Source organism: Parambassis ranga, chromosome 9 (genome assembly GCF_900634625.1).
Source record: "Parambassis ranga chromosome 9, fParRan2.1, whole genome shotgun sequence".
In the NCBI taxonomy this organism is placed as follows: Eukaryota; Metazoa; Chordata; class Actinopteri; family Ambassidae; genus Parambassis; species Parambassis ranga.
The window spans coordinates 11469208-11487154 of NC_041030.1; the positions used below are offsets into that span (position 1 = coordinate 11469208).

A 17947-nucleotide genomic window follows, 5' to 3' on the forward strand; every position below is an offset into this window, starting at 1 on the left:
CAACCACATGTATGTACACACTCAATTCTGCATTCTAAGCCTGTGTATCAAGAGTAAAGACTAATAGCATTTATTTTTCTCAGCTTTTTTTCCTCATCAAATCCTGACTGACCCTTAATGCATTCAGACATAAAAACTAAGAAATGTGCCTATTCTGAATGCACACACATCAAATATGCACAAGAAGTTCAGCCTGAGGTGCATCAAGACCAGAGCCTGACCGAGATTTAATTTTCGTGGGCACATACCAACTGGCTTGGTGGCATACTAAATACATAAAAATATGGCATTTGGCAAATTTGGCATTTTTAGTTAATTGGTCAGTTGAAAGGTCACTTTTTTGTTAACTTTCTAGCAATGCTTTCCACAAACTACTACAAGCAACTTACTGTGAAGGCATCATTTGCTTCACTGCACCACCATCTGCTCAGCTGAGACACTGCACAGTTCAAGCAGCTCAAACTAAGTGATGTCACAAACCTAAAACATCTTTTTTTCTGTAGCATAAGAAAAAAAAGCCTATCCGCAAACATACACTGTAATCGGCCAAAAGTATCAGCAGACCCACACGATCTATCGGTCGGGATCTGACCCTGCTGATCCTGTCACTGGTCCCCCTGCAGTCTGTGTATTGTCCTAACCTCTCAACAGCTTACCACTCTCCATCTGGCCCCACATACACAGCAGTGACAGAGGGTTGCGTACAGAGTTCGGATGTCAGAAATTTGTTTATCATCCTATAAAGCTTCGACAGAGATTCATAAATAATATGTTCCACAGATCACATGTTGAAATATTCAATATAGTACTACAGAAAAATAAACTAGAAAAAACCATCTAGAGATAATGAGACGATAATTTTTGAATCTTTTGGCTTCCATACTTTTCTTTGTTACTCACAATATAAAGAATCGGCTTAAAACCCTTTAACTCTGTTAGGCTAGCAATTAAAATGTGTTCTTTTTATTTGATTATGTTAAAATAAAGAGATTCCTTTAGGCAGTCAAAGGTAAGTGAATTTATAGCACTGTAGGGTTACCCCATATGTTCATTATGTAAATGGTCTGTTGTTTCACAAATTACATCATAAACACCACCTGATTTCTTATTGTTTCCCTCAGTTGAACAATTCAGCAACGTTTCAGAAATACCACAGCTTTGCAAAATAATTAAAAAATTTAATGTGATTTATGATAAATTGTCTGTACTTCCAATGACCAAAACTTATGTGTATTCTAATCACAATAACATTCAAACAAAGTCAGGTGCCAAAATTGAAACCAAACAGCCCCTACACTAACACTCCAGTAATAACTGACAGTATATGAAACAATACCATGTCTACTCATTGTACAACAACCACAAGTATTGTATTGTATTTTAAGATGTAGAAATGATAATAAAAAGAAACTAAATGGAATAAAGTTTAATAAAAACCATTATAATTTTAATATAGAGAGAAATACATCTTGAAAGTGTTGTTATAAATAACATAAAATAACTTAAATACACTAAAGTCACTGTTTAGTCACTATACCCTACCTGATAACAAAATTCATAATGGTAACATTATACAGAGATTTAAATAAAATGTAAATGTGGAGCTCCAAAAGATTTTATCCAACAAACAAACAAGGTCTGAATTTTATTTCTATAGAATCCTTGTCTTTAAATTCTGCATACATAGCAACAGATACCTGAAAGTAAAAAACGGGTTCACTGATATGCAGTGATGGAACGCTTTTCACTTTCTGATGATTTTTTTCCAATGTTTCTGCTAATGAAATTAATGAAATGGTCAGTTATAAGACGTAAGACTTGATTATCATCCTTCAGCAGGAAGTCTGCATTGTGTCTTTAGCTCCATAAAAGCCACTGAATATTACTTATGCAAAGGATAATGTACCACAAGCTGTTCATTAAAGCATAACCCTAATTTAGAGAGATGTACGTTTTTATCATCCTGAAAGGGTTAATTTTCCTATAATGACAACATGATGTGTATTATCCTGTTTATTACACATTGCACAGCCTGTTGATATAAGTTGATTTTAACAACTTTAGCAGATTGGACATGATCCTCATTGGTCATCAGAACACCATCCATAGCAACAGTCTGTTCTGCATAGCAACAGCTGTTCAGAAATAACTGGCCACAGTTTGCAAAAACTGACCAATCAACCAAAATCAACATGGGTGTGTTAATAACGTCACTTCTTTTCTGTGGCTCTGGCTAACACTTTAGATAATTACTATAGTACATGATAAGACATCAGGACCACAATCCAGGTAGTGCTTTATCAGTTTAAACTACAGAAATAAATATACGCTTTCCATAGATTTCTGAGGAGAGGTTTGGTTGGCTTTGGCTGTCATGTTGGCAGTTAATCCAAATACAGCCAAAGAAGTGAAGTATGAGTGAAGCTAAGGTGGGCAGGTTGCTGTGAGTTATGGTAAAATACACTTCCTGTATAGTTGTCATGAATGCGTAAATTATCTCTAGAGGCCAGAACAGGTTTTTTGTGACAGGCTGTCAACATGTTTATTTCTGCTGTAAAGTTGGACATTTTAACATGAAGGTCTATGAAGATTCACTCACTTGCTGCGTCAGCCCCTAGAGGCCACAGGAAGAACTACGGGTTTTAACTCTCGGCTTCATTTCTCAGTCCTTGAAGTTGCAGCTTAGTTGTGAATAGTGCTATCATAAATAAAAAAAAATGCTTTGTATATCTTATCAAAAAGTAGAACCATAATTCCATAATGGCAGGTAGCGAAAGTCCAGATGCCTTGCTTCCAACTTCTGAATGAGAATGATGACTGAGAATCTTCATCAACAAAAACAAAGAATGATAATGGGCCAATCTTAAAAAAAAAAAAAAAACATAGAAGCAATGTATTTTCAAAAAGATATGTGACATATTGAAGGAGCAATGTGCTCCATTAGGGGTTGATAAATAAGATCTGTATGAAGACTGCTGGATCGCAGCAAAGTTACACTGAACAGAAAACCTTAAAACATCAGTAGCTTAATATCAGTAGCTTATAGCCTATAGATATAGACCTAGCCTATATCTCTTTAGCTCCAGCTGTATCATCTTCTCAAAGCTTTGTTCTACTGTCTACCACCCACTCTATTAGTGCATGCCAATATACGGTCTGCTCTGGATTGTTCACACTGATGGTAACCCCCACCGGAACTAAAGAGAGTATAATAGCCAAATCTTTCATTATACCAATACAATCATATACCTTTGTGTGGAGGAAAGTCCAAGTAAGTGGTGCTTTGTGACTGTTACAACTGTCCTGAGTCAAAAAACGTAGAAGGATACAAACACAGAACGTCTCATTTTAACGACGTGGTCTGCTGACCACCACTGCAAAGTCTTTGGTCACATTCAGATGTGAGATTCTCCATTGTCACCTCTGATTACGCTGCTGAGAAGTGTGATCTGATGGAGTCCTCTCGTAACTGACGGTGCTTCCCAGAGTCACACTCCTCGCCGTGTGTGCGACGCTCAATGGTAATCCTGTAGTTTTTCCTGCAGAGGAATGAACTGCATTAAAATTTCACCCTGCCAGTTTTCACCAGTTGTCATAACTGAGCTAATCAGCATCACAGAAAGCAGCAGCTAAAGTAGAAGTTAGCAGGAAAAACCAAAAGGGTGCTGTATGTCTATAAACATAGCTTTGTGCGCACACAAACGAAGAAAAAGAAGAACTCCTTTTTGTGTTTTGGGGGTTCATTGATGTTGACACAACAATACATGCATCTTAATACCTGAAAAAGTAGAAGGCTATAAGCATTACGGTTCCCAGGACAGCTCCGACTATCACGCCAGTCAGAGCCGATACTCCCAGTCCACCTGTACCGGGAGTGTGATGTGTGATCATGAGTTCAAAGACCATCGTACACACTGTGATCAAACTGTGTAAACTGATGTGAGGTGTACTTACATGATTTCTCTGGCATCTCTGGGTGGGCTTTATGTCTTCCCCTCAGAGTGAAATGGTCGATGTTGAAAGCAGGCAGCAGCTGAAAAGTTCCGTTTACACCAAAGTAGTTGGCCACCACCTGTAAGATTGTTGTTTCATTACATCATCTAGGTTACCATCTTTTGCGTGTTAGGCACGGTGTCGGCACAGTGGAATCGGCTCATTACAAAGTTGAAATCCTGTGAAATGTTTCCTCTCACCTCATAGGTTCCTGCTACAACATCGGTCATGGCCATCAAAGAGAAATCTCCATTTCTGTCACCATTCACATCCATGGAAACCTGCCCAGCAATTCCTGTCCAACATCATGAGAAACACAAGAACATCCCTTAGCTACTGAATAGACAGGTTTACACATTTATTTATCCATCCATACATGAATAATATATTCTACGAATTACACTGTGCATGCATTCAGCGGCTGCTTCATTCAATGGGCCCGTTTTCAAAGAGAGTGAAGAACTGGTGTCAACTTGATTCTTTGTAAAATAGAACAACATCGATGCTACTCTAAAAAGCAAAAACTTAAATGATAGCGCCCACTTCAGGTTGCTAGGTGACAGGAGCAGCACATCTCGATAAACAGGAAGTTTTCCACAGACCACTCAGTTAGTACTTTACTCCACTCTTTGCATTTGAGCTTTGTTTTGATCGTTGTATTAGTAAGCTGGTTTGAATGAGATAGGTTTACTGAAAGGTTTACTCGTTCACAAATCCAACAAACGCAGCACATTCAGGGTGTTTCTTTCTTTCCTTCGTGTATGTGAGAACATTCCGTGTTGATGTTAGACCGTTTTGTGTCAGGAGGAGTGTGTTTTACCTTCAAACGTTCTGTTCCACATGCGTGAAGTGATCTCTGTTCCGTTCATCTTGGTGTATCCATTTTTCATAGCTTCATGCAAAGCAATGGCATACAGCAACATGGCATCATGGAAGCCCTCCATAAACATGTTGACCTGACATCAAACATAAAGTTACACTAATATGAATACTACACCAGTTACAGAAGAAATTCAGGGAAGCTGCAAAACATCTTTAGAACTCAGAGGTAAACAATTCAAAACATGTCACACAAATACAAATACTTCCCATTCAAGAGTCAAACAACAGGACAAGCAAAACATTTCATACAAAGCTCATAAATACTGTACTTTACCACCGTTAAAGCTTCTGAGCTATAAATAAATTTGTTATTTAATCATTCTGAGAAAAAAAATGAAGCTGGTGTGCTGTGAGGTGAACGACAACTGAATTCATTAAGCGGATTGGACATGATCCTCCTCGGTGACCAGATCCGCATCCATAGCAACAATCATTTAGCATAGCAGCGGTGTGCTCTTCAGAAATGATTGACCGCAGCATACTGCAATCAGCATCAAGTATTATGCAACAGAGGTTATCGAATCCCACAGAGAAATATAATGCGATTGACTTTGGGTCACTAAATTGGAGAAAATAATTATTTGCGTGGGCGTCAGAGGGACAAATGTGTGTGGATGTGCAGCCAAACCACGCATCTATCACCACACGCTTGGCTCCCATTGACTGCGGAAGCTGGTGGCTGATGTCTCACAGTGCTACCACATGTTGGCCCTCAGGACTGCGTGGAAGATAATAGGAAGAAGGATCCATGGTTGTTTTTAATAAACTAGTAAAGAGACAGCAGATGTACATACATTTTCACAGTCCTTGCAGTAAAGTCCAGATCTTTTCATGGACTTGGACATTTCTCTGGAGAAGCTTTCAAAGTCGGGCTTGACTGTCCTGAGCAGAGTCACCGTGTTCAGAGAGGCATAGGCTTGTCTCGCATCATTGTCGTATTTATCTCCTCTCTTCCACGAGCCATTGCCTAGAACGAGAGACAGACTAGAGGTGTTACAGTCCAAATCTTTGCACTCTACTAGATAAATATCATCCAGTCTGAAGAGCCCAGATTTAAAGTAATGTGATGTTAACGTACCGTAAGAAGTGGCGTTGAAGAGTTCCACATTAAAAAACATATAACTGCCTTTGGTCAGCTGTCGTCTGTGTGCAGCCAGCATGATCTCTCGTATTTTGTCTGCTCCCATGCACATGATCACCACTGCAGAAAAAGTGTCAGCAAATACAAACATGATGAGGAAACTTTTAAATGTGTTTGCAATGAATACAGAGCCCTATAAATCCCCCTTTTTAACATCATCTTGCATTTATGACTGGTAAAAATTAAAAATTGAAGCTACAGTCAATTTTTGTGTTGCATCTTTTCTTTCTTCAAAATTAAAAACACAGAGCCTGAACCATTTCCTAAAATTTTGGGCTACAACGCATTTCCTGTCTGACTGTGACTGTGACCTTTGACCCATGACGAGTAAAGGGAACATTTCTAAAAGATAAGATAAGGTGGGGGAAGTCAATTCAGCAGCAAAACAAAAACAAGAGAGTGCACAATGTACTACTAGAGTAAGCATAAAATAGAAAAATAAACCGATTCCCCCAAATGTTAGGAAATCCCATCATGGCGCTCAGGGGTTGTGTGTGTTGTTTCAGCAGAAGAAATTACAAGCCGGCTTCCTCTGTCACATATTATGCAACATCCAGTTCTCAGGTTTATTATAACAGTTTTCCTCCACATGATGAACATGATAAATATAAAACTAAGGATGCAAAATGTCACATTAAACATGCCATTAAAGTAGCAGAGCATACAGCGTGACACTGTTACATGTGTTTCCATCTAAGCTGTTATTGATAACAAGCGTGACGTACATTTATGCATGAAGTTTGCTGTAGTTTAATTTGCAAATGTCTGGCAGCACATAATGTAACTAGCAGACTGCAGTGCTGCTGGCTGCATGACACTCTGATCATCACACTGATTAGTGGCTGCAGATAGAACAGGTACTGCTGCCCTAGACTGCATACAGACAATAACATGCTCTCTAGAATTACTGAGTTATTTTGCATGATCATGTTTTGACTAAAATTCGGTGTGATTGATGCATGCTGAGCTGCTCAAAGGATGGCAAGATGCTGCCATGTTTGCACTGCTCTGCTGTTGACAGGTTGCAATTGCATAATTAGGAGATCAACAGCTTTGAGTGACTGGTGGGAGCCCTGATTCTGTGACTGCTCCACTCCCTGTCCACCTCTTTGCCTGTATTTGGATTAATTGGGAATTTAGGCAGAGTTCAGGCACTGCCAAGATGGCGACGCCTGGAGGTTTGCACATATATATAGTATATATATATATATATATATATATATATATATATATATATATATATATATACTATATATTAACATTAGTCCCAACATAGACCGAAATCAGAATCATGCTGTACACGACTCCCCCCTAGTGGGAGACTCATTGCATATACTTAATATATGCTCCCCACTTCTCATTAGGTTGCTTTCATAAGCTCATGTACATAGATAGAGGGTTTGAATTATGAAAAAGTGGAGAACTGAAAGCTATGACATCAACACCCATATTACTGCTGCATCAACTCACTCTTAAATTTCACGCTCCAGTTTACTCTCTCCTGTGATCTAAGATATTTAAACTCCTTTACTTGGGGCAGAAACTCACTCCCATCCCAGACACTATTTTCTGGCAGAGAACTTTGGCCTCGGGCTTGGTACTGACTCTCATCCCAGCTGCTTGGCAAACCACCTCAGTGAGTGCTGAAGTTCACTGTTTGATGAAGCCAACAACATTCTCCTCTCCCTTGGTGCCCCATGAGACAAAAGGACAGGCCTGTTGCAGCCCAAGAGGACACAGCTCTCACTCCAGTTAGTTATATGACTGGATGGCAGACTTCCCATGTTTCATTTGATGTAATCTGTTTGAGAGATGGGGTCAATATCCACCTCCCATCACATGACTACACAGGCTGGAGGGTTCAATGAATCAATCATACTGCAGTAAAGTCAGATTTCAGAGAAGCTGCACTGCAGTAATGCCCTCCATAGTTAGAATTCTTCCTTTTAGTTTCCAAAAAAATGTCTGAGGCAAAGTAAGCAGTGCAGCGATACACTTCCAACTGTGCTACCAGTCATGGAAATTCAGTAGTAATAATATTAATAATGGATTATTTGTGTAGCACTATTCATTTATGAGTGCAGTGCTTCATGAGATGCATGAGTCCCAACAAGTCATCAAAGTGGAGCGGAAGCTATTCTTATTTCAGTTCATTTTAACTTCATATTTTTTCTAAAAAAAAAAAAAAAAGATTGATTTCAGGGGTTGCATAAACTTTCCCTGTGGTATATGAATGATTAAAAATAAACAAACCAACAAACACAAACAAGGGTTGCGATTGAAAAAAAAAAAGAGTAACCCCAATGTCCCTGTTAATAGGGAAGATTCAGAGTCTCACTGGAACATTCCTCACAACTCTGTCACTTAAACACACCTCCTGAAATATCCCTTGAGTCAGTGGGACAAACTTCACCTCAGTCCTGCCAGCACTATAGCACCCTTTAATTACACTGGGCTCTACACACACTACTGGCCCTGTGTATGCTCTGCAAGCCATTCCATGGGGCAGCACTTGCAGCCAGCAATATTTCAAAACTTCTGGATTTTCCTTTTTGCTGGGGCACTGATGCTAGTTACAAATTAACTCAGGAATGGGTCAGCACATGGCGCACTTACTGAGTGCCCACAGTGTATTTCAAGTGCCCAGTGCTGGCTGTAAAAGCCAGAGCGTATGCAAATAGGTGACTGCAAATTGTAATAGCATTACTCCAAAAAGGTGATGTTTTAAAATGAATGTGTCTGACCTGGAGCCACACACTGACATACGTAAAGATTGCTGGATGAATGTCAGATAAGCACACTGATGATTTCCCTGTTTGTTGTTAGTATTGTCTGTGGATACATATATATCTGTCTCGGCACTCTCAGGCTGAACCTTGAGACATTTGTGGTTGTACAGTAAAGTCAGTGCCTTACAACTATGCAGAGCCCAGGGGGAGTATTCTCACAACACAAAGACTTCTTACAGACTCAGGTCTGGAGTGCATGTCTCTGGAGGATTAACATCAGAAATGGACCAATCATAAGAGAGGTGCTTCGTTTTACCTCCTAAGTGGTTGTTACTTGTAGTATAATTGTGGAGTTAAGTCTACAAACATTATGTGGCAAATGGATGAGGGGATTTTAACAAGCAAAACACGAGGTGAAAGAAGTGGATAAGTCAGAATTTGACTTCACACAAAAAAAAATTTAAAAATGATAGAAAACAGCTTCACGTACATTTAATAGTCTAAGGTTGTCATTTTGATTTTGTTGCAACCAAAGTAAGTACTTAGGAGATTTAATTATTGCTTCCTGTCGTGCCACTGCTCTATTAAACTGACAGTGATCGTACTCTGTTGCATCATGGTGTTCATCTCAGCAACAGGTCTATCTGTAATGCAATTATAAATGTACAGCCACAGGCGCTGCTTTGCCAGACATGTGGGAGAAAAGGTGGTGATGCAGTAACAGCTGCCTTTGCTGTCCTGGATACAAAGAGGGTGACAGATGGTGCTGAGGATGACTTCTTCAACCTTAAACAATAATTCAGCTTAATTACAACTCATGAAATTCGAATTCACCGTCAGTCTGAGGTAGGGAAGCCGAGAATGGCCATTTTGAATATAATTTAATTGTGGTCAAACATAACATGATGAAGGAACATCACCTTCAACTAAACCTCTCTAAACTGTCTATATGCTCCTATATGGATCTGTCAGGGTTCCTCCAGAAATAGCAGGAAGAAGAGCTCCCTGTTAGTTACCACATCTAACCCTGATGATGCACAAGTTTTTTTTTCATTGGATAAGTTTGACCTGCTGCTGGTGTTAGTGTGGGAGCTGCACATCCTGGGGACCATCTGCGTCTTCCTCTCTCTGCATGGGTTCTTCTTCATCCACCTCGTCTGGGGCTAGACGTTCAAATGATGCACAAAATCACACCTTGCCCTTCCCATAAAGTGATATTTATAGAACAAGACTGTGATCATAAAGTGTGCAACTTCAACACTTTATACCAGGTATGCAGAGATAACAAATGCAGGTGATATTATGAGATACACAACTGAGCCTGAGAGTCTGACAGCAATGGGAATGCAGGATCTTTTAAGGGTTGCCATGATATGGTGTTTATACATAATGGTAGCCGTTGCTCCGACATGCCAGCCCATTCCAGTATGACCATAAATTAATCTCTGATCTGATGTTTAATAGTAATGAGTGTGACTCACCACAGATGATGGTTCACAGGTGCATGTGATGAATTAGTTACAGCTATAAATACCACAGCATGCGTAATGACAGCTTGTCTGATGCTGGTGGATACCAGTCAGGAAATTGCACTTCTTTGCTGTTCTTTCCACTGTTTGGTCTAAGTATCAAACAAAGTGTGTAGAAACGAGTGTGTGTGTGTGTGTGTGTGTGTATGTGAGCCCCATTCCACAATAACTGTGTGTGTGTGTGTGTGTGTGTATGAGCCCCATTCCAACTGACTAAGACTGATAAAAGAGTGTAGTTGACGTCCGCCGACACTGTGGCATTTAAGTTGTATTTTTGTATCTGGAAAAAAGAATAACACGCTTTAATTATTTTAGGTGCCTTAGTTGCATTTAATTGTTAAATTCCACACAATCTGCTTTTTTTATTGTTTGTGGTAATATTGCAACTGTGGGCAGATGTGTCAGCTAGAATGGTGAGATAATGTACATAAAATTAGAATAATATAAAACAATATAGTGTGATTTAAAAAAAATAAACAGTATATACACCACAATGCCTTAAAAATTTTAATATTTGAGAATGTATAGATGTCAGCAGTAATGGTCACTATAGCAACAGGGTGACACAGGTCAATGTGGGGTTAAATTTGCTATTATTATCCTGCTTATTACACCACTACTCACAAAAGATATCACCTATTTTACACAAATATTGGCTTAAAACAAAATTAAACTTCTTTCTCAGATAGATTGAACATGATCACCATGGTGATCTTAACAGCGTCCATAGCAACAGCACGTTCTGCATAAACTGATTTGTTCATTATGCAGTTTGTGTCAGCTTAATATTTTATATAAACTTATTGATTTCATTTGTAGGTACTTGTGTAGTAAGCAGAATAATGTGCAGTTATCTGGTCATTATAGCATATTTAACCCTTTGAGAATATAAAGATTAGCTATAAATACATTTGCTTCAGCTGGAATAATTGTCTGCATGGTTCAGAGCAGCAATATGTGAGATTTAACTAATGCTTGGTCTCATCAATCTGCCACTATTTCAGTTGATAATAAATCAATCCAATTCAGCATAAGGTGACACTGTGTGACATAAAACAGCAACACAAAGACATGAAGACAGCAGCAACAATGAGGATCAATAAGATGTCATCTCTATACTTCAGATAAGATCAAACAACCTGCTGCCTGCACAAATCAAATCACCTGCAATTTGATAACCGAGCAGGGTTTGTCATCCTCTGTTAGGTCTGACTACTTCCACACTCAAAGTCCCAGTCAAAACGATGAAGCACACGGCCACAATGAAAAAAAAAAACATTCCTATCAGAAAGTGATTTGTTGACAGCAGAGAATATGGTGTTATGAGTTAGCATTTATAGCACCGCACTTTATTTATTGATACGGGGTATTGGTATCATGCAGGACAATGTGCCCACCATGTATTTACAGTAAATAAACACAAATAACATCTAAACCCACAAAGAGTTCTGTAACCTATAGTAACTAATAAAAAAAATCTATTATTGGCTTTATTTTTTTAAGGATCCTTACTCTTTTCAAGTCTCAACACAGCCCCATCCTGCACACACAAAGTTCTATTCACTGAGCCAACTTCCAACCAACTTTACCCCATTTTCAGACAGGCTGCTACACTAATGTGCTTTATAAAAACACCTTAAGTCTGTGGGGGACTAAGCAAATGATAAAAAAATACAATAATAGACGCAAAGTATGGATTTTTCTTAGTAGCTCTGGCAGCCTGAAAAGCACAGTAGTGTAATAATACTGCGCTGTTGCAGGATACTAGCAGAGGACTTGTTTATAACATCACTTTTGCATTATGTATATGTATATAATGATCAATATAAATTCTACATGTATGTGGAAATCCAGGCTTCTTACATCTGTACGTGCATAAATGTGACGGTGACAGGATGACGGACGTCAGTGTGCAGCATTCACATCTTATCTGAGAGGCACGGAGCTGAAGGCTGTCTGTGTGATTACTGCTGCTACATTACCGTTAAACATGAAATCTACATGTGCAATTAAAAGGAAACCTGCACAGTATAACACGTGCTGAGGCGCTCTGCCCACAGTTATGCTGACAAGCTGTGCAATCTAAACCCTTCATACACCTCAGTTAAGCACCTGGCATGCTCAGCATACTAATTTCTTGCCATTAGGTGCACTTAAAGGCTCTACAGGATTTAATGAGTACTGTATAATATATGCTAATGTTTTATATGACAGCTACTTTGGTGAGATGAGGTGATGTAATCAGAAACCGTTATGATTGGAGGACTGCTGTCGGCTGGCTGTGAGCTCTAAAACCAGCCTTCAAACACGAGACACATTCACTTTGTTGAAAGTAATCCACGGGAGCTCCAGGTAACACACAACATCCCATTTTCTCATTTAATATCTCTCCCTGCTGAAATTCCTATAAAACAATATTAACTAACTGAGCCGTGTGGCTCATCTCTGCAGCCTGTAGACATGAGATGCTGTTCCATGCCAACAACACACAGGATGTTATGTAAGTCTGTCTGAGTGATGGAGGGTGTGGGTGGGTGAGGACAAATAAATACACATACGCCCATCACCAGTTTTTTTTCCCTCCTCAGTGTCAGCTCCTGCTGCAGATGGGATGGATGGATGGAGGAGCTCTACCCAGCTCTGCAGGTGGACTGGGTAGATGCACTAGCCATGGCAGATCTCCACGTGTTTCAACGGCGCTGCCTCTTTTGTTTGACTGATGAATCCAGTACATGTTCATATAGTAATGGTTCCTCATTGTTGTGTCAGGTTAAACTGCATGTCTCCCCTCTGTCTGTCCCCAGGCAGTGTTTACTATGCATAATCTGTCACAGCACTCACTGTACTGGGACAGATATGTCCTTATCCTTATTAGACACATGCAATTAAAGACATTAGTATAAGATAGAAATACTTTATATAATCATATTTAGATTTAGATAATATACTTGGAGTCTGCTCAATATCATCGCTCAATATTAGCCTCTTATCCTTGGCGTCAGTGAAAATGTTGGCTGATATTTTTGACAGAACAAAATGCTAAAGATAAAGATGATTTGATGTCATTACACAAGGATTATATGTCCAACGGAAGGCTCATTATGCTGCTTTAGAAATCAAGAATTGTACAATAACAAAATGTTGATAGAAAAAACCTGTTAGATGATCAGAACTGTGTCCATAGCAACAGTCAGGTCAGCGCAGCGGCATTATGGCTCCTAAAACTCAGCAAACTGAGCATCACTGCTGGTTTCTTTGGCCAAAAGTCAGTGGTTTGTTTTGAATGTGTTTTTAGTTGATTTTCACATAAAATTTAAGTTTAACATAAACTATAAAATAAGATTGCATTCTATGACAGCAGTAAATACCTCACCAATTATTTTGTATTTGAACTCTTGTTCCTCATGGAACTCATTTTCTGCACTAATCCAAAAACCAATGAAAAAAAAAATCCCATTGGCTTTTTGTCAAGAGGATCCATGAGAACTTCTTACACTGGCCTACAAAAATATGTCATACCTGCTGCACTCTGTTGACCACAGAGTGAGAGGACTGACCAATCAGAAACGAGTATTGAACATGGCAATGTAAACTATAAAGAACAACAGCTATAATGATATATCAATAAAAAATCAGCCAGATGCTACTGAACTGAACTATGCCGGTCAATGATTTAAGGAAACAACAGTATGAATAATATCAGTGATCTAGTTTATAGGGAGAAGTGAGAGTTGGTTTACCTTCAGTGTCATAGATGTTTTGGATGACGTCGTCAGTGTTGAGGGGGTCTTCTTCTGATATGGGATATGTTTTAATATTATGGTCAGCCATCAAGTGAAAGACTCCCTCCAAAGTAAAGTAACAGTTCCGCTCCCGCTTGTCGTCCTCGTACAGGAGCAGCGCGCTCTTCCAGGACAAGTGCTCGAACATCGCGCTGAAGGTCTCTGCCATCTTCACATAGGACGGGGCGATGCGGGTCAGGTGGGAGTACTCGGTGTTCTTGTCCCTGAAAGCGGTGGCCAGAGCACCTGCTGAGATGACCGGGATTTTCCAGTGAGATGCCACCCTCACCACCGCTGCCGCCTCGTACTCGCACACGGGACCCAGGATCAGGTCCGGCTTCTGGCCGCACGACCTGTCCACTAAGTTAAACAGAGCATCACTGTCACAGTCGGAGTTCTCAAAGTGGATGTTGAAGGAGAAGCCGGAGTACTGTCCCCTGTCCGCCTTCAGCCTCTGCTGTGCGTAACGGATCGCTGGAGCGACTCTTGCATGTGAAAAAAGAAAGGAGTTATTTTGTGGCAAAAATACCAAAACATCTATGTCCTCGGTGATGGTGTTTGTCATAACTGGGTTCAGGACCATCAAAAAGTAGACAAACAGTGTGGTGAAATATGGCATGGTGCCACTTTCCAAGTCCCAATTCAGACAAATAACAAACAGTGTTGGAGAGATGTTCTTCAAATGTTTCTTTCCCCAAGTTGGCTCCACTTGGCAGCGCACATACAGCTGCAAACAGAAAGCCCTCCGCCGTGAGTGAATGGCTTAATAGTAAATAACTGTATTTGTCTGTTAAAATAGCGAATCAGCCAGGATGTGTGTGCTTTACTCTGCATTGAGAGTCCCTTCGAAGGCTCCTGAACCTGCTCAAGATATTCTCTCAACAGTTGATCCTGCCAGCCAGGCTCGGGAGAATCTTCCAGCTCAGTCTGCAGCCACCACACACACGCTGGCTCCGGCCTGGAGTTTTGAAGCATCTTTTCAGGAGGGCTCCTGCGTCATCGGAGCGCTGCCCACCTCCTTCTTAAAGGTGCAGTGCAGCCCGGCTCACAATGAGCCGCTTCAGCACAGCACGAGTTAATGCAGCCTGGTTAATGGGAATTATAACTCAGTACTGAATGCACAACTGTCCTGTGTGTTTTTCAAAGATGCATGCATGCTTGATGCACATGCACAGTGGCTGCATAAATAAAACTTATTAACACACCTCTGAGTGAGCTTATATGTGTTTAAAATCTTGATCTTGAGCAACTACTTTGTCAGAAATAGCCTACAACAGAGGAGCAACTGAGCCACTGTTTACTGCAGCCAAACAAATTCACACTGTATAGGTGCATGATGGAAGAGTGGTACTGCTGCAGGGCATGTGTGTGCACGGACAGATCCATCACACATCTGCCTCCATGACATCGTTCGCTGGTATTTGTCACCATGCTCTGACAGTGAGCGGTCTGCCGTCCCTCTCACTGTCTGCTGTTTGATCTGTAGACTGACTCACAGAAACACAGAGCATACAGTCCAAACAGATTGTTTCTCAGACCAGTTTCATTAAGCAGTGAAATACTTCAGTTCCGTGAGCTTTGCAGCTGTTTATCTACAAGACCGTACCTACTAATTTACTGTGGCAGCACTTTTTTTTCTGTTGTTTATTTATGCAGTCAATGAAAATCAAATGGAGGCTTACATCTACACAAACTAACTTTAAATGGTTTCTAGTTTGATTCTTTGAGAACAGATGTGTGACAGAAGTCTTCTTTGAAGTATGTACTTATTCTTTAAATCAGACTGTAGTCACCTAAAACCAACATGATTATCTATTATATAATGTGTGTGTCCCTCACTGCTTTATAATATGTGTGGAGTTTGTAGTTTTGAGTCCTTTCTTTAGATGCCACTGTATCCACTTAAAATCCCACAATCCTGCAAGAAGCATAAACTAAACTGTACCTGCTGTTATGTGTTAGTGCTGCATGCAGAGCCACATGAACTCTTTGTTGTGACTCTTCATCAAGCAGTGTCCAGCTTTGGGAAATCATTAAATGTTTGTAACCTGTCAGTCTTTTCACTATATTTGTTGACAGAATCAGAATTCAGGTGTATTTTATTGTCTCTTTGGGAAATTTTGGAAACTACTGGGAAAACAATTGAATGCAAATAATCCTATAAGAACAACACAATATAATAAGTGCAGATCAAATAGCTGCATTATAACAGTCAATCATTTTAGTAGCTGCTGTCGCTGCAGACATTACACAGCAGTCCAGGAAGAGAAGCTAAATCTGAATCAAAATGTTTTATTCTGTCCCACCACATAAGATTCAGGACTGCACAATGGCACCAGCCAATTATTAAAGTATATCTAAATATCAATTTTTTAAATAATATCCATTTAAATATACAGCATCTGTGAGATTAAAACAAATCCAACCAGGAAAAGTAACAACAGAAAAACTGAACTTCATCAAACTAAATTCATCTTTTTTTTAGTGTAAAAAAAACCACAAGTCTCTTCTCAGCTTCTAACTTTAGCCTCCATTGTTTTAGTTTTTCTCTCATTATGATCCTTGTTTTCAGCAGAAGGCAGCGGGTAATGTTTGCTGGGTATGTCAGCATAGCTCACATGTTTGCCATAGCAACGGTTTGAGTTGCTGCCTCCAACGAGCCAAAAATCTCCTAATGGGGAAGCAAGTTTGAAATTTGTGCTGCTGGTTAGTTTATCCTGTGGCAGTGTATTTCATGGCTCAATCTCCACTGAATATATGTCTTTATAGTAGCTTAATTAACAGAAATACAGTAAAAAGTACATTATTTGCATCTTAACTGCACTTAATTACATCCATCCATTGGTATGTTATATACAAGACTTGTTGTGACTTCATGGGGAGTAGCTAATGTTAACTGGTTTTATTGTATTATATGCAGCAGTCCAGAGTGACTGACTTCTGTGCAATTCCAAAATCAAAAAAATAACATTAACCGGAGCTCACATCCTCAACTCATTTAGCACTTATCGTGGCTCATTAACATGTGTCACTAATGACTCACACACCGAGCCTCTCAGAGGACACATTTGGTTTGTTGGCTCCAAGTGGAGTGGAATTTGCTGACGTTAGTGCCAGTGTTTTCCACAGCTTTCATTACACTTTAAATTATTAAATCATTCCATGTAAAGGTGAGGTATTGTACTGAATGTCAAGCATAAATCTGTGCTGTCATTATCTGAAATTAACTTCACCAGATATTTGGTAATTATGGTCATTAAGGTGAACTCAACACCTTGTCATGTAATGGCATCTTTTAGCTGCAGTCAGTGGGAGCTCAGTTTGGTCATTGCTGGGGAATTTTCCAGGACATGGGGCGACATCAGTACCTGCAGGCCCGGCTCTGTTTTTTTCTTTCTTTCCTTTTCTATAATATAATAATAATAATAATATAATATAATGACTGCACCATTGTAGTATTTAGTGCAGCATTCATGTACATTATGTGGCCAGAGCTATCTTGCCAAAAACAGCTATGTTAATACATAAATAGTTTTTCCAGTTTGGGTGTGAAAGAGCTTGACTTGTCTCCACAGGTCAGAGTCTCCACCTCAACTCCACCTATAAGAGAAGTTGTAGCTGAATAGAAGTAAGTCACCGCAGCTTAAATCTGGTGGAAAGACTGGAGGTATCCAAACAGTGTTCCAATTACACATTTTTTAGACTAATGATTCTTTGTCTATTTCCATCCAAATTGTAATTAATTTCCATGTATGTTTCCATTTAAATATATATAAGTATCAATAATTAATCAGGGTTCTTAACACTAGAAGTGATAGTACTGTCAGTGGCATTGAGACTACTGTGTGCACTTACTGACATCTGCTGGTAGAAGTAAAAAATGAACATTAA

General features: G+C 39.6%; 1 protein-coding gene across 2 annotated transcripts; it reads right to left on the minus strand.

Annotated features, from left to right (window-relative positions):
* Window positions 1-1105: 1105 nt before the first annotated feature.
* Window positions 1106-15002, minus strand: npr3 (natriuretic peptide receptor 3). Of its 2 annotated transcripts, XM_028414406.1 has the most exons (9): window positions 14884-14988; window positions 14015-14783; window positions 5954-6076; window positions 5670-5842; window positions 4814-4949; window positions 4194-4288; window positions 3955-4072; window positions 3779-3863; window positions 1106-3539 (listed from the first exon to the last, which is right to left on the minus strand). In XM_028414406.1, the coding sequence occupies exons 2-9, from the start codon at window positions 14673-14675 to the stop codon at window positions 3428-3430; spliced, it is 1503 nt and encodes a 500-aa protein (XP_028270207.1). In that variant the 5' UTR covers window positions 14676-14783; window positions 14884-14988; the 3' UTR covers window positions 1106-3427. The 2 variants fall into 2 exon arrangements, with proteins under 2 accessions (XP_028270207.1, XP_028270206.1); XM_028414405.1 differs by having other exon boundaries at window positions 14015-15002.
* Between the last annotated feature and the right edge of the window lie 2945 nt (window positions 15003-17947).

Excerpts from the sequence above, each read along its gene's own strand:
- npr3 (XM_028414405.1), bottom strand. The coding sequence starts at position 14,675 with ATGCCATATTTCACCACACTGTTTGTCTACTTTTTGATGGTCCTGAAC. Across the intron at positions 5,843-5,953 it reads CTTCAACGCCACTTCTTACG|GCAATGGCTCGTGGAAGAGA; the intron begins GTACGTTAACAT and ends CTCTCGTTCTAG. Across the intron at positions 3,540-3,778 it reads ATAGCCTTCTACTTTTTCAG|GAAAAACTACAGGATTACCA; the intron begins GTATTAAGATGC and ends ATTCCTCTGCAG.